The 23,798-nt window shown below is 27.8% G+C and overlaps 1 protein-coding gene and 1 pseudogene across 1 annotated transcript; both read left to right on the forward strand.

Moving 5' to 3' along the window:
* The first annotated feature begins 10,121 nt into the window (after positions 1–10,121).
* On the forward strand, positions 10,122–12,751 carry LOC127150553 (uncharacterized; annotated as a pseudogene).
* A 6,711-nt stretch (positions 12,752–19,462) lies between these two features.
* On the forward strand, positions 19,463–23,480 carry LOC103485365 (WAT1-related protein At5g64700-like). Its single transcript, XM_051089020.1, has 7 exons — positions 19,463–19,862; positions 19,942–20,004; positions 20,333–20,449; positions 21,030–21,279; positions 22,061–22,219; positions 22,819–22,970; positions 23,060–23,480. The coding sequence occupies exons 1-7, from the start codon at positions 19,690–19,692 to the stop codon at positions 23,217–23,219; spliced, it is 1,074 nt and encodes a 357-aa protein (XP_050944977.1). The 5' UTR covers positions 19,463–19,689; the 3' UTR covers positions 23,220–23,480.
* Positions 23,481–23,798: the final 318 nt, after the last annotated feature.

Raw genomic sequence — 23,798 nt, forward strand, 5'->3', positions numbered from 1 at the left:
TCACTTAGCTTATAGCATTATTAACCACATGTAATGTACATCAGCGGCTCATTTCTAAACAAAGAATATTGTCTAAAATACCTTTGTGTTTTAGTATGAGGTATGAGGTATCATTATTATTATTATTGTTATTATTATTGTTATTATTATTTCATTCAGCTTTCCCTTATTCTCCCATCAGCAGACAAAGGAGAGCCAAAAACCTAAAAGTGTACACCAAATTATCATTGTTTCACATTTCTAATAATGGCTTCCAAGAAGTCCTGTATTGTTGCAATTTTCATTCAAATTACTTTTGCTGGAATAAGCTTATTATCGAAGGTTGTCTTGATCACTACTAGTATGAACACGTATATTTTCCTCTTCTATCGCCAAACTACCGGAAGTCTTATCTTAGTCCCACTAACTTTATTTTTAAAAAGGGTATATCCCATTTCTTTTAAAATATCTTTTTTTTTTCCCTTCAAATTGTGAATACAAGTCTAACTTAATACGTTATAATTTTATACTATGTTTTAGGAAGGAGAGGAGAAGAGGTCATTGTCTTTCAAACAACTCTTCAAAGTTTTTTTTCACTTCGTTGATAGGGTGTGTATTTAAATAATGTTTAATAATAATATAACGTATTAAAAAATAGTATTGTTTAATTTGCTAATCATTAATGTTATCAAGTAAAATTTATTATAGTGTAAAACATAATATGTTATACAATGAAAGTGATCATAATTTTATTATATTAATTAATTGAGTTTTTAGGATAATTCTTACTATGAATGCTTATGGAGCGGCTATTGATTACACATTACCAACTCTTGTAGCTACAATAACATTCATCTTCGCGGTCTTATTTAGGTGATGTTTTGTGTTTTCACCAAAGTGAGGTGTAAAGTTGTTTAGACTCAACTACTAGTTTAGTTTATTTATAGATCTTATATTAAAAAAATTATAGTCCATTAGATAAATGGTTAAATTCAAAGATAACTTTTGAAAACTAGACATTCTTTATAACAATTTTACAATATATCTTCTTATACACTTAGATGTATACTTCCATTTTTCAATATGTTTATCAACACAAAAATTAAACCATGGTATATTTTCAAAAAACTATAAATTTGTAGAGTAAAAAAGTATTTTTATTTTTCAATATGTTTTTAGGTTACTTGTGCAACATAAAACATATAAATGTAAATATAAGAGTGAGAGAGAAAAAATTTATGTAAAAAACCATTTAACATTAATAATAAAAAATAAAAATAAATGGAATTTATTTAGAAAAGAAAAAAAAAACTATCTAACGTTAAATAAATCAAATTTTATACAATTAAAAAAAATATATTATACATTAAAGGCTGAAAACTAAAATAAATAATAAATACTCACAGTCACATTTCAAATTAACTAAATAAGGAATTCGTTTTCATTTTTTTTAATATTTGTCTCCAAGATTTCTTACTTTTTAAAATAAAATTGAAAAATAATTATAAATTAAGGAGGATATTGTGTTCATTTGAGTTTGACTTTTGCTTTAAACGAAAGTACACCGTCTCGCATTTTAAAAATAGACCCAGTCTAGAATTTTTTTAATAAGCTTCCATCATTACTAGGCCCAAATTGTCGGCCCATGCTTGTGCTCTAAGAAGGAGGCCCATATAAACTTTATTTTTTTTTACAAGCGTAGGGATTTGAATCCGAGATCACTTGTTCACGAATATATACAAGTACTAATTAAATTAAGCTCATATTAGTAAACTTACATTTACAGTAAAAGAGTATGAAGTTCAAAAAACCTAAAGAAGAAGAAAAAAAATTAGACATATGTCAATAAATACATATTTTGATTAGAGATTTCAACTTCCAATTAGATTGAAATCGACGTCTATTAACCTATGTCAACTAATGTCAAAATTTTAGAAAGAATTTATTACAAGAATTATTATTGAGTGACCACACAATTAACTTGAATTTAAAGACTTTAAGCTATTATGTTCACAACGCAAGCACTAATAAATTTAGCGTACGTGTAGGTACTCGAGTCTTCCCTAAACTTTACGTTTGTTATATAATATTATATAAAAAACTAATATCGTATAAATCAACTTAAATCTTGTCATAATTAAACCATTACATATCAACTTAAATGCCACGATATTATAGAATTCAAGAAAAATTAGTTAAGAGGCACCATAATTTGAACCACTCAGTTTCTATTTGAAATAATAGGTCTAAATAAACCTACTATTTTGAATTATTTATTGTTTAAAATCTTTAAATAATTATTTAAAATGTTATTTTTTAAGTATATTAATGGTTAAGTATTAAGGGGAAAAAACTTTAATTCTCTTTCTAAAAAATCAATATTATATAAAAATTTTGTTATGTGAAAAAAAAAGCATTAGATATTTGAAATAGGAAACAGAAAATTGATTTTTTTTTCAAAAAATTTATTAAAAAGTAAAATATGATTTTATAAGAATCTAAAAGTTGGTGGGCAACTGATTTAATTAAACTTTCTTTAAAGAAAATATAAATAGAAAAGGTAATTCCATTAGAAAAAATTTCCAAATAAAACACTTTCCACGTTTTATTATCATCTTTTCCTTTATATTGCTTTCTTCTTACTTTGCATTTTCTTAAAATCATTTCTTTATTATTATTATTAAGAGAGGAAAATTTTAATGAAAAAGCTAACACACGAAGTTGCATTACTAACTTCTCTTCATCTAATTGTTAACTAAAGAACAATTTTTACTTCTGCTTTTTCTTTAATCTGATCCCACAATAATAAAAGACTTTTTTTTCTAACCAAACTTTAAGTTTTAATCGTCACATTTGACAAAGTCTAACCGAGGGAGGAAATCAAACATCTCACTTCGAAATTGAGACATGCTCACTCCAACCAACGGTTATTCCATTGTCTACTTATTAGTTATCTAAAATCAACTTACATTTTTTTTTTTTGGTACTAAAAGAAGAACACACATTTTTCTAAAGATATCATACATTATTTGTTTGACAGAGTTTAATCACCAATATCATAACAAATGTAAAATCATTTTTTGTTGCATTGATGATTCCTTCTATGAACTAACCAAATTTGTTCGTCATAGAAAAATATTAATTCACCCACAATTATATATATACAAATGATTATTTCTTCGGAAGTTTTTCTTTTTTGTTTGCACATGAGGATTCCAAATTAACAACAAAACGAACTTTCTTCACATTCTTATCCTCACTCACATGTATAAATTTCAAGAAGTTCACCTTAGACATATGATTGCTCCAAATCAAATATATTAAAGTAGTTTTAGAGTTTTTATGATTGGATCATTGAAAAAGAAGATGCATCTTATCGAGATGAGTGCACAAACATAACATTATGAATATATACGTGACTTTCCCCTTAATTGTCATGCATACATCTCCTTCATCTACTCAAACATCATTAGAAAAACCTCATATTAACTTCGGGTCGTTATACCTATATTACCCTTTACCAACATACATACATACATATATATGACTATTTCTTGGACCAATCGACCTTTTTAATTTTTTTGGTTTTTTTTAGAGCTCCGACCAGCCTTCATACTTTAGCTTGAGGAAAACCAATCAAGAGAGAGACATCTACATATATATATATATATATATATATATATATATATATATATATTATTTGAAAATGGTGTGAGAGTCATCTTCTAGAACACTACCCTTTACTTTAATTCCTCACCAGTCCTTTTATAAAATTTAATTAGCACTATTATATACTACATTGCAAAACTTAACCCATTTTTTTACTCTCTTATCAATGCTATACAGATACAGACATATAATTGGTATGTCGACAAAATAGAAAAAAATTGGTATCTAAGCAATAATTTAGTGCATTCCACTAATCATCATCATAACAAAAGTAAGATCATAACAAAAGTAAGTAACTATGATTAAACAATTGAATAAGATATTTCTTAGAAAATGAATGGTAAAAGGTAAGATTTCATTTAAGTATTTTCAATTTCTCAATAAATATCACTACATTTTCTTAAGCATGTGTTAATAATAAGTCAAAACCGTAGTCTTTTTTTTCTTCTTTTTTTTTTTTTTTGAATTTTCACTTTTTCTAACCAATGGAGAATAGTGGTAAAGGGCCTGTTTTGCTTCTTAATTTGCCTTTTTTTTTTTTAAGGTTTGTATGGTTCCTGTTTCAAGTGGGCTTACTTTTCTTTTTTTAAAATGTCTTTTTAAATAATGCTTTTAGTTCTTAAAGTAGTTTAAGTTCATGTTCAACCTTCTAGTTCTAACATTTTTTAAAAAAGTTTATCTTTTGTGTTTTAAAAAGTATATTGTTTAGTGATCTTAATCTTTGTAAATGGAAGAATGTTTTTGACTTCCATATAATTAAAATGAAAACTGTCTACTACTTATACAATGACATCAACTTCATCATGCGATACATAGAAAATATAAATGATGTTTTAATTATATATAATTGTATTTTTTTTATATAATAAAATCTGTATCATAATGGATGTTCTTTTGTATCTTTGATTTTGTTCTCTTTTCATGTCTTTATATATATATATATATATATATATATACGAACTTTTAATTATTATCAAACATATAAACTTGGGGTTGTGATATCTGTGTACTGCAATATCTTTCTGTGATTTTGGGTATTCTTTTTTTCCTTCAAATCTTTGGAACAACTTGAATCTGAAGAATTGAGAATTAGTTAAGAGTTTCTTTTTGCCCCCTTTACACATATGATATTGCAGGTTTTGGATGATTCATAATCTTTCTCTCCCTTTTAACTTTTGCTAAATTAAATGCATTCAGATTCTCTTTTGGTTTTTAATCTAATTAATTTCTGGCAAGATTATCATTCATCCCGATCTAACATAATTATCATTTGATTGAGCATTGTTGCACCAAACTAAGAAAAAAGATAATGTTTTTTTTTCAAAAACAGGTTGAGAGTGAAAGATTCAAATTTGAGATTTCTTGGTTCTCAGTTACATACCAATGCTAATTAAATTAAGCTTTTGATGACGAAAAAATCAACTGAATTATGGAGTGAAATAGTAAGATTATGAAAAGTTAATTATAATTTTTTATTGAAAAATCATAGTTACCATACATTTACGTGGATAAATACGACCCCAACTTGGATGTGAATTGTTCATTTATGAGGACAATAGGGTGGATTGATTATAATTTAAATATATTAATCAATCGCTATGGTTCAAAATGTTAGAATTATATATATACTAATCTCAATTTAGTTTGATTCACATATTCATTAATGTGTATTAACAAACTTAGTTCAAAATTTCCAATTTAATTATACTATTTTTAACTTTTAAGAAAAAAAGACTGCACCTGGATTTTTTAATGCATGTGATAAATATCCCAAGTGGCTAATAATAGCATCAATAATTTTATTGGTGTACTTTGGTTGCAACCCATTAAGCCAAAGTGTGTATGTATGTTCATAATTTTGCTCAAGCTAGTAGCCAATATTGAAATTTAAAACTATGTTTTCTTACAGCCACTTGCCCAATTTTAATTACTATGCAACTCTATTTTTGGATGGGCCAACTTGAATATGATATATATTTTCTAGAGCTCCAATATGTAGGTTAAACTAGAAGATAACTAAAAAGAACTTTATCCTTAGAACAAGTTCAATATTGATCTGCTAACTTGCTTGATAGAATTGAGGTACATTCTCACCATTTTCATTCTCTTAACTATTATTTTGGATTGATGATTATTTTGAATTTACTTCAAAATACAACGATGGTTTTCATATATAAAATTGTTGAGCACTTCTTATTATAAGAAGTGCTTTTCTTACCTAAATAATAATAGTAAAAAATATTAGGATTAATTGTGGTTACTGAAAGTTTTACCTTTTTGTTGTAAGGAAAAAGAATAAAAAGAAGAGTAGTACTTGATTTGTAGCATGAGTAGAAATGTAGAATATAATCACTTTGGAAAGAATATAGGACAATGAAATGAAATTGTTATTGAAAGCACTTCTAAAAAGATATGCCTAACAAATACATGACTGAAAGCATCATATCATTTGAATACTTTAAGGAAAAAATAGCTTATAAACACTGAAAAACATAAACCAAAGTCGTCTCTCCCCTAATTTGAAGCTAAATTAAAAGTTGGGAGTTTATTTGGGAATCAATAAGTAGTTTGATGGGATATATATATATATATATATATATATATATATATATATGTCTTTATATTTGATATATTTGATATGAAAAGCAATTTCAATCTCATCTTTTTGAAATCAAATTAACTTGTTGGGTCTATGAGATGTTTGTATAGAATGGAATTGATTGGTTCTGTTTATGGAATCTTTTTCTTTAAACTAACCCTTCTCTTAGATGTAATAATATTACTTTTGAGCTAATTTCATAAACATTTCAAAACTCCTTTTGGATAAAAATTGTCCATTTTTTCTACAAAATCTTAAACGATTTCTTCGTGTATAAGAATATATTGTAACTTAAAAAAAGAAATAGGAGTATTTGTTTAATCTTTTATAATTATAACTTTTATTAAGAACAAAACTCTTTTAAATTGATTTTATAAAACATGCATTATTATTATTATTATGAATTAATGTGTCTCCTTAGTGGGTTGCTGCTTTGGATAATCAAATTAAGCAAAAGCAAGGATATGTGTAAAGGGTGCAAAATAATTGGACTTAGAATGGCTCTTATTATACATTCCAATTGCATACAGAAAAAGAAGAAAAAAAATTATATTAGGAAAATTATTTTAAAAGAATAAAAATAAGATTAGAAAAGATTTATAAATATAATAAAACATTATAATCTATTCTCGATAAACTACTATCTGAAATAATTAACTGAAATAACCCGACAATTTCATTAATTTTATTATAGAAAAAATATAAACTCTATGAATATTGTTTTTAACAAATTAATTTCACCATGGTCATGTAAATTGTATAAAATAACTTCTTTTTAAGTGGTTTCGGAAGGTATTTTAGTTTTGTATTTTATTTTTATATTTATAAAAATAAAAAAAAATTATACTTTTGGAAAAATCAAAATTTTTTATTAAAAAAGAAGACTTCATAGTTTTGATTATATGATGTAAAAAGCAATGCTAAGATAATCAGATTAAAGTCCTAATAAATTTTTTTTTATTAAAGTTTGATTATGATCTAAAAAGTAATTCTAAGATCGATTATTGATCAAGTAATAATTGAATCCCACATAATTTATGTATTTATGTATTTGTTTGTTTGTTTTTGCAGATTTTATAAATTGGGCCTTTATATACACAATACATTATTGAATTCTATTTAAGAAAATTTAATAGATCCGGTCATGACGTACTCTAAATTGAATTAATAAGAGAAAAAATAATTAAGTAAACTTCCTATTTTGTATGAATTTTCATTCCAATATGTAAGGGACAACAATAAAATCTTTTTCAATAATCAAAGAACTAAAATAAAACAAAATTTACTTTGCAAATAATAATAACTATAATAAGGGAATCTAAAATTAAAACCAAGCACTTAAGAAACACACACACACACATATATATGTATATAAAATTTTAAAGCTAAAGAAGAAAACCTTTCACTATCCAAGAAATAACTTAGTAAATTAATGGTGCCACCATGTGTTTTTTATTACTAGATATACATACACACACATATATATATGCATGCACAATATCATATGTCTAAAACATGAACAACATATTTGACCAAACAAAAAAGTTGTAATTTATTTTCCAATATGTGTCACTAACTAAAGCAAAGTTAGGTGGTATGGATTAATATTATATTAGCAACCTCTTAACAATATGACCTTCCCCTGTTTTTTGCTGTCTTCCCCATGTTTTATTATCAATGTCTCTTACAAAACTTACTACTTAACAACTTTAATCCTTTATTTATTATAATATATTTTGGTGATGTTTAATTTTCATCGGAGTGGTGTAACCACTTGTTTAGACAACATTATTAGTTCTTTTTCAATCATTTTCATGTCGTATAAAAATGGTTATTATTTTTAAATATATCAAAATGAATATAATTGAAATGTTTACTAGTATAGTAAAATATATCACTTATAGATATATATTGATAGACGGTGATAAACGAAAGATATTAATAGATATTTATGAATATTAATTTATCACCAATTGACTATAAAATTTTACTATAATTGCTTTATATTTTTAGCATTATTTTCAACTAAAACAAAATTTTCTTCTATAAAAGTATTGTAAGTAATGTATTTTATATATGTTTTAATAATCTTGCAAAGAATGGAAGAAGATTAAAATCTATATGATTAAACCCTAAACCCTATTTCTTTTTCGTAGTTTCACCGTGTCCTTCTCGAGTGTACTAAAAACGAATGAACGGTTATTAGTGTAAAGCTTGTCAAATCTAAAGTCAATATTTTCAATAACAATTTTAAAAACTAAAACGAACATATAAATTATTGGTCGTTATACACATACACAGCACACACTCAACTTTATATATACATAGATTATATTCCAATGTATTGGATACCCTGATGATATAAGTGATGGGCATTTTGAAGTATTGGGTAATCACAATCTTAAAAGAATAAAAGAATAGTAAAAAGGACAATAAAAAAAGGAAGGGGGGGGGGGGGGGGGAGAAAACATTGTCTTTGTAGGGGTCTAATTCACTTAGGTTCTCTCCAATAGAGAGGAGAGAATGTGTGAGAAGACAAACAATTATGGAGGGTGAGCTTTTGTTCTTGTTTTTGGGACAAATGATGTGTGTTTTCTCTATTTGAATGGATACAATCCCTCAATAATGAATTCCATTTTCGTGAGACAAAAGGTATATAGGCAATTTCAAGCCAAGTGGGAAGTAGAAACCCCTTTAAATTCACACACTCTCATTCTATCCAATTTGAATCTAAGTGAGAGCAACCAGAAAGAAGACACAAGAAGATAAGTTTTGGAACATCATGAGATCAATCCCATTAGTGAAAAAGCTATATATATTTATATCTCTAGACATTGAATTTGACTTGTAAAGTCATGATGCAACCCACTTCATTCATTGTATAATTCTTCATTTTCTCGATATATGCTTCTAACATTTGTAGACCTAATATTATTCCTTATGTATTGGCCTATTTTCCTTTTTTTTGAAAAATGTAATATTGAAAAGATTTTGTGTCATTCGATATTAATGGAAACAAAATATAAGTCAATTTGTTTTCTATTTTAGAGCTTTGAAAAAGTAAAACTAGAAAGAAGTAAAATAGTTTATAAAAATTTTAGGATTAATAACGTAACATTGGGAGGTTCAAGATTCAGATTAACACTAGAATAAATATAGGCTTTAATGTCGGTCGGGAAAAATGGAAAATGAACATTAATGTCGGTTTTGAAAAGGCGGATGTTTAATGTCGGTTTTCCACCGACATTAAAGACTAAGCTTTAATGTCGGTTTTAAACCGACATTAAAGGTCCGCCATTTTGAAAACCGACATTAAAGGTCCATTTAATTTTTTTTTTTTAATAATTTTATTTTGTGAAAAAATAACAGTCTCTCTTACTTTACTCTTTCGACCCTCTCCTACTCGCGCAATCCTTTTTCTTCTCCAAATGAATTCGTCCATTTCTTCTTCGGCGACTTTTTCTTTTCCGATGCCCGTTCCTTCTCCGAATAACAATCACTGCCACCATTGAGCTTGTCGCCACTATTGTGATTTGGCATTGGTTTTGGAAACCTTCTTCAAAAGTCAATCGGCATCCTTGGCGTTGGTTTGGCAGAGAGAAAGTGATTGAGGAAGATCACAGATTTCTCATTGTTTTTCTCATCTTCTTTTCTTTTTCTGAATCCTTCCCATATTCATCCAAAGGCATGCTCATCCACTTTCTGTAGAGGTAAATTCGTATTTTACATTTTCCATTCTTCATCTTTGATTTTGATTTTCGATTTTCATTGGGTTTCCTTCCTTTGAGTTTCTGTTTCGATTTTAATGAGCAATAGCAGTAGCTTCTCTTCTAGGGTATTTCAATAAAGGGTTTGGCTTTGGTTTTTAGCTACCATGGAGGATATAGGTCTTTTCAAGCAAGGATGGAAATGGTTTCAGTCGCAGAAACACACTTAATCGCGTGCTCGAACTGCGTTTTTTAGTTTCAGAGACAAAGTTGGGATGTTTATTGAGAGACATTGGCCAACAGTGTGCCGTGGCTGTGCCTGGATGGGGAGTTTACTACGTTTAGCAGTGCTTCAATGGTGGGACTGCATTATAAAAGGCTTCAGATCGCTTATTGGATTAGGCTCTGCTGCATTGCTTCTTATAATGTGGAGTTGCTTTCTTAGTTTAACCTCCATGTCCTGCCTGGTTTACGTTCTTCTTAGTATGGTATATTCCTCTCTGATACCCGATAAAAAGTTTTTTTTTATGTTATTTTGGGTTATTTCAGAATTAGGATCTGGATGTTGCTTGAAATGATAACGAGATTTCTGAAGTTAAGTTCCCAACGGCAACAATTGGTTAAATGATTGACTTGTGGCTAAAACTTTACATTGGATCTTCACTGTTATAAATTTGACAATTGAGAAGCTAGAGATGTTTAACATTCCATCCACAAAGGTTCATACTAGTATTCAACTACCTTACTTTTCCATATAATCCTTGGTGGTGCCGTTGTTTTGCTACTCGTGGTTGAGTTAGGGTTACGATGAATGATTTAGATTTTATTTTCATGATGTAAGTTTGTTGAAAACATCACTGTAGAGGTACTTTGAGGTTTATTGTTCTGTTAATAGCTGACTCTTTGGTATTGATAGCCGTTTGTAAAAGTGCATCTTTGACTCGAGAATTCTCTCCTGTTCCCTTCTCTAGCGTATAGTCCTGTTCTTTGAATTACGATCCCAGTAGATTTACAATGTCATGGAAGTGGGCAATAGTCGATATATTTTCAAGTTACTTTCATAGAATTATTTGTTAAGTTGCTTTACAAGGTTCCTTCTATTTTAGTTTAATAGTGTAATACGTCAATAAAATGAAATTTCATTTCATTATATTTATAGCTTAGTCCACTGTTTCAGGGAGCTACAGGAGTTGCTGTTCAATATCCCGGTTACACTCCTGGACTTTTTATTGTGGGGCTCTTTGCTATTCTAGTCTTGTGGATGTATGCTAACTTTTGGATTACAGGGACGTTGTTTATAGTTGGAGGTACAAACTTCTTTCCATAAATTGGGCTCTTTGTAATTACCAGTTTAGTCTCATAAATTCATTTAGATTAGGGTCTATTCTTGTTGATAGGGTTGAGACTCCATTTCTTTTCCCTCCCTATGATACATGTTTCTTTTCACACTTCTCGTTCTCGGTTTCCTACACAGACACATATTAATAATTAAAACTGTGGTACAGAGTTGACTACTAGATCTTTTCCATGGTTGTGGTTTGTGTGTCTTCATAGTAGCCGATAACCATAGTTTACTTCTATTTTTTTGTGATTGAAGGTTCAATGTTCCAATCTGTGGTATGGCTTTCCACAATGCCATAACTTTTTCTGTAATCAGCGGGGTAAAAAGGAAAAAATAAAAGCATCTTCCACATGTATTTCATAAATAAGTCTATTGGAGATAGTGGGGGAAGGGGAAGTATGGCAAAATTTTCACCATATTAGATGTTATGTTGACTGAACAAGTGCTATTTTGCATACAAATGTCGTCTGTGCATCTTCCAAGATTGATATCCCATCTGTGAATTGTCACGAAGGTGTTACAAAGAGTATCAATTAATTTCTCCTTTTGTATGGAGTTACATGTACGAATAAAATGTCCATAATACTGGGAGGGAAGATGTTTATGGGCATATTATCTCTAATATAATTATTTTAAATTTAGAAATGACAAGTAGAGAAGATAGATGTTTCTAATATTTTCCAAATTTACTGCACACTGCTTGTGGTGGTTGCAATGAAGATCTATATGAACTTTTTATACTTCTACACACGACTATTCACCCTTATGCCCACTTTAATATCCGTTTCCCATAAGAGTAAATTTTCTTGATGAATCTGTACTCCACTTCAATCAGATTGCTATATGAATCTTGAAATTCTGTCAGTTGATTTGGGTTTTTGGTTATCCTTTCTTATTTGCAGGTTATTTGTTCTCTCTTAATCATGCACGGTTGGTGGTCTTGATGGCAACTGTATATGCTATATATTGTGTTAAAGTTCGTGTTGGATGGTCGGGTGTCTTTCTATATATTTTGGTACACTGGTATACTGCTTTTTTTTTCTCGAAAGAAAATATTAAAGTAAAATGATGTTAGAGGCTAATGAAATTCCTTTCCATTTTCTTTTGATGCCAACATTCTAGTATTTAGTCACTCCTAGAATCTCTTGAGGAAAAATTGTACTAATGTTTGTCTTTTCTTTTAGGTTGTGCTTGTGCATCCTGATAAAAATATGGGAAGCCCATTGGCGAGTGAGTCATTTAAGAAGCTTCAATGTGCATATGAGGTAATTTTCATTTTTTGTCTTAGCTTTCTGTTTCTTCAATCATATCTGCCGGAGAGTTGAGTGGCTTTCAAATCTATGGCCATTATCATCTCTTACTCATGTTTGCATGGGAAATTAGGTTCTTTCTGACTCTGTGAAGAAAAGAGACTATGATGAGCAATTGAGAAAGGAGGAATTTTTGTACGATTGATGCTGGCATTTTATAGTTTAATTTATGCGTGTTCTCATTGAGTCATTCATGATAAATGTTCATTTGTTTCTAACTCAGATGAGATATATGGTAATTAGAAAGGAAGCTAATACTATTATACTAATAAAGATGGCAATTTCTTTCTGAATAGACTCTATAGGAGGGAGAGAAAATGAAGCATCTTCTAGGCATTAGTCAATCTTATTCTTGGGTTCATTATACTTTGAAGTTACGTCTAGACGGCATTATAAGATTTGAAGCATTTGCTAACATAGAGTCTTTGGAGTTGTTTGGGTTCAGAGTTGCCGTAGTTTGTGGTTATTGTAATTTGTGGGATTATATAATAGTTTTGTGGAGTTAGAATAGTTTGACTTTGGGGTGTAGGCTATTTTAGTCTGACTATATAGTTTGTGTTTGTGGTGAAGATTTAGTCATTGGTGGTTGGTTCATTGTACTGTAACTTGCCTGTTCAAGGCTCTTTGGCATTGGCTTTCTTGATGGAGCAATAAAGGTGTTGTAGAATTGCTCTTCATCACAATTCTCAGAGGATATGATGTATGTATATCTAAAAGGTAGGTGTAGGAAATATTTTTCATGTAACAACCAACAGGATGCCATATTTATTATTTATTCACAAAGTTCATTGTTGTTTCTAGTTTGTTGTCATATTTTTCAGTTAGGTTATGGCAAGGAGGAAATACCGCTGGCCCTGGTGTGGTGTTTTTTCTTTTGAAGATTAAAAAAAAAAATCTTTGTGATATGTGGTTTGCTTGCTTTGAACGACCTTTTTTTCTCTTAAATAAGTTGGTTTCTGTTTTTTACATTTTTGTTTTGTTTGTGATATGGATACTTAGTTACGTAGGTTTCGGTTGCGAGACTTGCAATTATAACTAGGTCATAAAATTGTTACTTATCAATTCAACCATCTTGATGTCTTTTACAGGGAGATATCACTAAACAAATGACTGCAATAGAGGAAATGGTTGCAAGTGAGTACAATTAGCCAGACCCTTATCTTTGTGACAAGATCTTGAAGATGGTCATTTGTGAAGCGTTCTAGTTTGCTATTAGTTGCAATTTTAGTTATTGCTCTCTCAATATATTCTTTTTCTTTCTTTCTTTCTTTTTTTTTCCAAAGGATGATCAGTGTATAATAATTAAGCTTCATAATTTCTTTGTATTTGGAGCGAAGTTGTATATAAATGTACACATTATTAAGATTTCATTTTGTATATGTACAAGTAAAAGATTTCATTTTTAACTATTTGGTGTCATACAAAATGGACAATAATGCAAGGATTTAATAAAAATAAATTTGAAAAAACGACATTAAAGACAGCTTTAATGTCGGTTAAAAAAAATTAAAGACATCTTTAATGTCGGTTATCCACCAACATTAAAGATAAACCGACATTAAAGGCCTTCAATAACACTTTCAAAGATGTCGGTTTATAACCGACATTGAAGGCCTTTAATGTCGGTTTATAACCGACATTAAAGACATCTTTAATGTCGGTTATAAACCGACATTGAAGCCCAACCGACATTAAAGCCCTTTAATAACGCTCGCAAAGATGTCGGTCGCCAAGTGACATTAAAGGCCTTTAATGTCGGTTTTAAACCGACATTAAAGGCCAAATTTCTTGTAGTGTAAGGATTCAAAATTTAAATTTGACTCCCAATGACATTCAACATTCTTCTATGACTTATGACTTATCAACGTCATTCTTATTTATCTTGAAATATTTATAGAGTATGCAAACTATTATCACAAACCAACACTCATATTCTTTCATGTTTTTTCCCCTCACTTAATTTTTAAGAATTTTTTCAAAAGATCACACAACATAGGAAGGTACACCATAAAGGAATAAGAAACATACACGTTGTATATATGTATAAGTACGTGACTTTCATTTTCTAATTTATATTTTTTTTTACAAAATTGAGCTATTAAAAAGAAAGATGCATCATGTAGGTATAAGTATCAAATTTCAATTTTTAAAAATCTTTCCCAACCATACTTATCTTTGATATCTCTCTTATTCGGATCGGATATGATTTCAATTCATGTATGTACTCTCTTTGTAAATTACAACAAAATTATAACATCTATTCAAGTTAGGGAAAGAAAATGAAATAAAGATGAAAGTTATATAGGATTTGAACATTAATAAAAAAAGAAAAAAAAGGATGAAAGCAAAATAGTGAGGGGGAGAAAGGTATAGGAATCATTTGAAAAAGAAAAGACAAGAAATCAGGTATATACCAATTTATGGGGGAGCCCCCCCTTCCCCTCATAATTGGCATTAGCCCAACTGCTTTGAATTTGGTTTAGTTTTAATTTATGTTTCTCTCTTTGTATTATATATATATATATATCTTTGCTCAAATACAATCCCTAACTAGCTAGTCAAAATATATGTTTCATAAAATTAATTGACTTTTAACTTTCTTTTTTCTTTTTAGTTTAGTTTTTAGTAGATGCGAATCTCTATGATTCTCTCTCTCATACATTAAAACTAATTAAAGCATTTTATTATTGCATGACTCATTCTATAAAAGAAGATTTGAATCCTGAAGTGAACTTTAAAACAATTAAAACTTTAATAACTGGAGCCAACTAATAAAGGTAATTCTCATAAACTATTAATTCTATTACATCTAATTAATAAGTCACAACTCTATACTAGAGCTAGATGTCGATACTTTAGCTTTCTTTTAGGTTAACAATGGTGGGAGTGACTGTTCAAAAAAAAAAAAAGAAAAAGAAAAGAACAAGATGTGTTTGAATCATTGAGTTATATTTATAACATGTATGGAGGTTTCTACGTGCTATATTTCAAATGCAAACTTAAAAAAGATAACGAAGGTGATATTTCATTGAAGTTCCAACAATCGACAAAGCTAGAAAATAACTGTTGAATGGGGTTTTATGCCTTTTTGATGGCCAAAATTGACTTGGAATTCCATTTTAAAAACAATGTTTTTGAACGAAAATGAAATATTGGTTAGCTTTTCCATCGATGAACTCCTTTTTTAAGTACTTAAAATAGTTGACCTTATTTTCAAAAAGAAAAATAAAATAGATAAATACACGTTCAAAATTAAGACTTTGATGGAAAATACCACAGATACTAATTTATATACGAGTTAAAATATTATTTTAGTTTTTGAATCTTAGGTTTTGTTTCATTAATGTCTTTTATTTCGAATATTCAATTTTGTCTTCAAATCTAAAATGAGTCCTTCAATTACTTTTTTTTTAAGAATTATTTTAGGAAAGGAAAAACTTTAGTCCTATTAACGTTCCCTTGATAAATTATCTTTATAGTAATCTTGTCGAATAACTATTTTTTCATCATATATATTCTTGCCAAATATTTGATATATATATTCTTATTGTATGAAATTTAGATGCACCCAACTATTTGATATTTTTTAGATGAATTTGAGTGTATGTTTGGTAGGGAGGACATAGACAAAATCTTTTTTTTACTAGTTAGAATCACTTTTGCAGAAAAATATGATGTTTGGTAATTTAAAGAAAGTGATTTTAGAAAAATAAAAAATCACTCAAATTTGATTTTTGAAGCATCGCCTATCTAGTGATTGTGGCAAAGTGATTAAACCGAGAATCACCATCTTATTTTATATAGTTTTTGAAATGCCTAAAATACCATATTTTTTAGGTAATTTAATAGTTTTAAAATCACTCTTAATATCAAACATAATGATTGAAAATCAATTTTAAGAATTTGTTACCGAACATAAATTTGATTGTTTAGAAATCAATTTTACAAAATCAATTCTACCTAAATCTTTTTTTCTAAAATCACTACTCCAACTATCACTCCCAAACATACCCTAACATTAGTTTTTATTGATTTGATTATTGGACATATCTTATCACAATCTTTATTACAAAATCTCATATCTTTCTTTTTTCCAAACAAAAACTCTGTAAAGCTTTGAAAACCAGCAAGATGTATATATATATATATATATATATATATATGGCACCAATCATACTCCAAAATACAACAAAGCAAAGTGATCACAAAGTTAATGTGTATACCATCAAAAAGAATATTACAATAATATACTAAAGCTAACATGTCATATATAGGATACATATAACTTTTGTTATGCAAGAAACATATAACAAAAGAAATTATTAGAACGCATACCAATTGAGAGCAATTCAAGAGTGATAAAGTTTTGGGACTCAACTTAAGTTGTTCAAAATGTATTTGATAACCTATTTATCATAAACAATAAAAGTAGTTGTTAGATATTGACCAAATTAAACATTTAGTTAAAAATTTATAATATAGTTTTTTGATACATATTTTAATTTTTAATGTAAAACAATGAAGTGAGTTTTATATACCCTTATAATTTTGAAGAGAAAGTGAGTTTATAAATTTTAAAAAAGTAGTGTGTAATCATGCATTTTAAAATACTATTCATCGTCTTTTTAAAGTGGTTTTCAAAAAAAAAAATTTAAAAAAAAAATGGTTACAAATTCAAATAATTAGATAGAAAATATAAAAATGATGGTAAGAAATTATATATATAAAAAACACAATTTAAGAAAATATATACAGAAATAAACATGATAAAGATTTTTGAAAATAAGATAATTAATACAATATTTTTTTTTCCAAAACCAAACAAAAATTTAAAATCTAAATTATTGTTATCAAATATTTTTGAAAAGATACCAGTGAAGGCAGCTAGAGAAGAGCTTCCCTGTCACAAATTTTATTATCAAAAGGAGTTGCAAAGGATCTTTTACAATTTTTATTGTTATCAAATTTTAAATTTTTTTGTTTTTAGAAATTGAATTAAAAGTATAAAATATATAAAAAAAAAACATTTCAATTCAAAGATTAATACATGATAAAAAATGTAGGACGTAAAATTCAAAAAAAAAAAGACTAAATAGACTAACTAAATCCATGAATGTAAAATGAGCGCTACAAACACAAGTATCAGAAACCTAGATTTTCAAATCTTGCATTTCAAATATAAGTATCTATCATTTTCGAAGCATCAAAATCCCATCATATAAGTTCACATACATTTAATTATCAGACATTTGATTCTCACCTACCAAACAATTCCTAAAAAAAGTATTTTTTTCAAAACTTGTTTTATTTGTAAAATTTAGCTAAAAACTTTCAAACGTTTAATTAAAAAAAAAAGATAGAAATTGAACGAAAAAATCAATCATAATTTCAACAAATTAAAGGTTTAACTTTAAAATATGTTTTCAAAAGAGTTTGAATATTAGGAATTTGAATTTCAATATTTGCTAAAAAGGAAAAAAGAAAAAAGAAAAAAAAGAAAAAGAAAAAGAAGCAATTGGAGATTTGAATGGTCACATCTTAATTGATAAGTTTATTTATCTCCAAACCTAGTTGTGCTAGTTGGCTGTCATTATGAGAATTAATTAGTTGAAATTTTGTGTTAATACATATATATTGAACACATTATAACATGACAAATGAAGAAGTCTCATGCTTTACCTTCCACTTTTCAAACCTACTTACGGTACAGCCTTAATCATGATTAAATGATTCATTCATTATGTACCTTTTTAGAGTTTGGACTAATGAAGTTTATGTAAAATTAAACTCAATCCCCCCACTAATAGTAAACTTAGTAATCCCACCATCATTCAAAATCAAAATTACACCAATAAAGTTATTAGATTCTAAATATCAATTTATATTTCTAAAATTTTGAATTGTATCGGTTCATACTTTTATTTGATAATTAATTGGATTAATTTTAAATTATAAACTTTCATAATCATAAGTGGACGTATCATATTATACTTTTTTACAAATTTTGATTGATCGATATCATATGAAACTTGTAGTTAGGATTAATTAAACTCCTAAGTTTTCATAAAATAATCATCCTAGACCCATTATCTTTGGAAATAATCTATGCATTAATGTTTTAAACATGTGTAATATATATGAATACTTTTTTAAAATTATGTCTAAACAGTTAAAAATAATTCATTTATGAACATGTTTGCAAGTTTAATTATCTTTTATCGGATATAAATTTCATAACAACCCAACATGAATGAGGTAACACAAAGAATTAAGGGATCGAGTTGCTCATATGGGTAGTTCATTATATTGTCGGGGTTTCGCAATTTTTTTTTTTTATAATAACTTTGTTTCTTCCATTACGAATATCGTAGAAAAAGTTGGATTATTCTTCTACACTTAAATGCCCAATTTTATTTTTGGTGTATGAATTTATTTGATATAATTAAAAGTTTTACGTTATATTTTTTAATAGAAATATATTAAAAAACGTATGCGGATATGTTTGCAAAGTTATTTAAATTGATACAATAATTATGGATTCAAGCCTTTAGTTGATAAAACAGAAACTCACGAATACAAAATCAATATTTTTCATAAAATTTAATTATAAATAACTTAGGCACTGTGGGTAGCAAAGGGAAGAAAACAAGTGGCTACCTACAAAACAAACCAAAAGAATTGCAAATACAGGTGAAAGGAAAGAAGCTAATTGGCATATAATAACAACTAAACAACATATCTAAAAAAAAGAAAAGCAAAACCCAATTAAATTGTGCTCAAAATCCTTTTTGTAGAATAAATTATAAAGCACTTTAAATGCCAACCATTGCTGTCACACACCCACATTATGATTTAGATATTAATGTATCTGAACTCATTTGTAAATAAAGATAAAGTGCAATACTTTGTGTTTGTGTGTTTTTTCCAAAAAAAAAAAATCTATTCATTCAACTGATCCCCTTTTTCCCTCTTCAGCAGCCTCTCTTATTCCTCTATTTAAAGCCACCCAAATATCAGACTCTCCAAATTATCATTCTTCACACATTCACAGGAAAAAAAAAAAAAAAAAGAGAAGAAAAGAAGATGGGTTCTAACAAGCCTTACATTGTTGCGGTTTTCATTCAAATTACCTTCGCCGGAATGAGTTTAATGTCGAAGGCTGCTTTTGCTGCTGGTATGAACACTTATATCTTTCTCTTCTATCGTCAAGCTGCTGGCAGCATCATCCTAGTTCCACTGACTCTAATCTTAAAAGGGTATGTTTTGTTTCTTTCCAAACGTCTTTTTAAGTTATCAATATAAACATATAAACGATTGTTCATTGTATACTTGCAGGAAAGAGAAGAGGCCATTGACCTTAAAGCATCTCTGCCAAATTTTTGTCATTTCTTTGATAGGGTGTGTATCAATGTTTTGTTGTCATCATTACTATTATAAATGAAATCACTGTGATTTGAAAAAGAATGTTATATGATGCAAAAAAAAGAAAAAAGTGCAATATACCAACTTAGTCAAATCAGGCACCAATAAGAACAAAAAAGTGTAGCTTACTATTAATAGTTAATTTATTTTATTCCATGAATCTTATGAAATTTCAATTATTAAATTGTATGGGAATATGGAATATATATATATATATATATATATATATATATATATATATATAATGTGGAAAATATATTAATTATATTATATTAATTTGAGTTATAAATTTGGGATTGTTTAGGATTACTTTTGCCTTGGATGCTTATGGAGTGGCCATTAATTATACATCAGCAACAATCGGTGCTGCCGCTTTCAATTGTGTTCCTGTCACTACATTCTTCTTTGCTGTTTTACTAAGGTCATTTTTTAATCTTTGCAATCATATTTAATTAAACTAATCGTGTGTTTACTTTTTCTAATTTCATTTTTTTCTTTAACTTTTTATTAATTACTTGAGAAAGTTAAAAAAAAATCCACTTTTTAATGGAGAAGAAAGAAATTAAAACACAAAATTTAATTTCACCCATTTTCATTTTATCTTTTAAACTTTAAAACTTTCACGGGGGACTTAATTTGCTAAATGTTGTAATTCTTTCTATGCTCTAATTTAATATTTGACAATTAGCTCATGGACTTTAATTTTAAGAAAATATCAATTCATAAAAATTTGTAAAATTTATAAGTAATTAGCATTTAAATAACTTTGTTTGCAACTTCACTAATTTTAGCTTTAATTCCATTATTCCATCCAACAATAGATTTAAAATGAAGAAAATGTTCAAATACGACCTAAAAGTTGAAGGAGAGTAGAAACTTTCTGATATGTTCATGATGATCAGAATATATATATATATATATATATATATATATATATATATATATATATATATATCTATGTATACTAATTGAATTATGCTCATATTGTTGTGAATATATAGAATGGAGAAGGTGAATCTAAAAAAAGCAGCAGGTATAGCAAAGGTAGTGGGGATAATGATATGCATAGCGGGTGCATCCATTCTTGCTTTGTACAAAGGACCCTATTTGAAGCCACTTTTCACTCACCAACTTTTCCACCATATCCATTCTCAATCTCACCATTCTCTTAATTCCCACAACAAATGGATGATTGGTTGTTTCTTCCTCCTCATCACTAGTGTTTCTTGGGGCATTTGGTTTGTTCTTCAGGTACCATATTTTAAAATCGTTAAAATCACTATAAAATTAAATATGTTTTCAAAAACGTTAATCAATATTAAATTGATTGCTATTACATATAGTTAATCTTTATTTGAAATGCAAACTATTTAAATTTTATAGAAATTAATTATTGAAGACTACAAAAAAAAGGAAAAAGAAAAGAATAAATAAGAAATAATATTACCAAAAGAGATTTTAAATAGTAATATTGTCCTAGGAGATATAAATACATGGCGTAGCCAGTGATCCACTCCATCAACTTGATTCGATGTTGCGATAAATCTATGATTCCATGATATTTAAAAACTATTATACTTAAAATTTATGACAATTAGATTCAACAATTGTCTTGCTTATCAAAATATGATCAATGACACTTTAGAAAGATATCTTTATTTATCTTTTTAATGAAAATAATCAATTGTCTAACAATAAACTATTACTAATAGTTATAAATTGTCAAATTCAAGATTACCATAACAAGTTATCGTTGTCATTAATTGACTCATATTCGACTTATTATTGTACCATTATGAGTATTAATGAAAACAACAAAACAATACAAAAAGAATATAATAAGGATCTTTTTTGGCTTGTAACATTATTACTTTTATCATTAAAAATATCTAAACGATGACGAATGATTTACGTAAACAATTTGGATGATGTGAAAGATGTATTTAAAAATGTGAAATGAAATATTAAATATATATAAAAAAAAAAACATATTCGATAAGGATTCTAACGATTTGAAAATGGGTGGGTGTAGGCTCGATTCTTGAAGGGGTATCCTCACCCAATGGAGTTCATGTGCATGCAAACATTGATGAGTATGGTTCAGAGCTTTATTGTAGCCATTGTAATGGAAAGAGATCCTTTAGAGTGGAAATTGGGTTTCAACATTAGACTCTTTGCTGTACTCTATTGTGTAAGCCCTCTCTCTCTCTCTCTAATAACAACATTATTATCATTAATTTTCCTTTTTCTAACTTTATACTTTCATTTCAACTAATCATTAGATTTTGTTCCTTCAATCTCCCACTTTCGTACTTTAATCTCACTCACACTTTTTCATGATAAAAATATATAATTATGTTTTAAAAAAAAACTTTTCAATTAAGTCCATAGACTTTAGTTAGTAACAATTTGGTTCTTGAATTTTAATGAAAACTTTTATCGATGTAGATCGATGAATCGATAACAAATCAGTTTGTTCATAAATAAATTGACAGGAGAGTTTTCCTAATGGACCAATTGTTATAAATTTTCAAATAATTTAATGGTCTATTTTTTTTGAAATAATAATTAGTGGATTAAAAAGGAGTTTTAAAAAATAGAAAACAACGACAAATTACTTATACTTCGTGGAACAAGTTCCACTAAAAGATAAAATTTATTTAAACTTAACTTTTCAAAGAAGTGTAAATATTCTATCAAATATAATGTTCTATTTTGATAATTTTTCTTAGAAAAAGTAATGAAATTAATTCTCAAACTTAGAAGTAATTATGTTACGATGTGGTGCAGGGTATTTTGGTAATTGGAATTGCAAATAATGCCCAATGTTGGGTAATAAGAGAGAAAGGTCCAGTTTTTCAAGCCATGACGACACCGTTGAATTTAATTGCAACAATAATCGGTTCCCAGTTTCTCTTTCCCGATGGAACTTACTTGGGAAGGTAATTCATTCGTAATTTGTATTTATATTACATCTTTTTTTTTTTTTCAAAATATAAAAAGTAATATTGTTGGGTTGTTGAATTCACAGTATAATAGGTGCGTTCTTGTTGGTAACGAGTCTTTACTGCGTTTTGTGGGGAAAAAGCAAAGAACTTGTTACACCTTCAAATGACGTTCAACTATCTCCTCCACAAAAAGAGACAGATCAATCGACACGTCGTACAGAAGTCAACTCCTCGTTAGTTTAATATTAGCTACATTTTGTCTCATTTGTTGTTCAATGTTTAGCTTTTGATGCTTAATTAATTAATTAGGTTTTAGTTCTTTCTTATTTTGCATTTTGTTACTATATGCAATAATTTGCACCTTATCGGTTTCAATTTATAAATACGATTAAATACTTTTCATCTCTTTTTGTAAATTAAAGTGGGCTGGGTTGACATAATTGGGCCGAAGAAGAGATAAGATAAAGCTGGGCCTGTATATAAATTGTTATTGGGCCTCTTTTAGGACTTGTCTATTCTGTTGTTGTTTTACGAGAACATACTTTATTTAGTACTTTATTCATTAAAAATTTTAAATAGTTCTTAAAACTTTTTTTTGAAATTTATATCAACTAACAGATATTATATTTAAATTATTAAAATGTATTTGAAAGATATTAAAAAGTTTTATTGCTTAATATATAAAACGTTATTAGATTTACTTAATACGATTATCTAATTCAAATATGATTTAAAATGAGTCCGACTCCTAATCATTTCAAGTTTTTGAGGTGGACCAAGTTTTAAATGTGTTTGCGAGGCTTTTTAATAATTTATAAATAT

This window comes from Cucumis melo, chromosome 8, assembly GCF_025177605.1.
Source record: "Cucumis melo cultivar AY chromosome 8, USDA_Cmelo_AY_1.0, whole genome shotgun sequence".
Lineage (NCBI taxonomy): Eukaryota > Viridiplantae > Streptophyta > Magnoliopsida > Cucurbitales > Cucurbitaceae > Cucumis > Cucumis melo.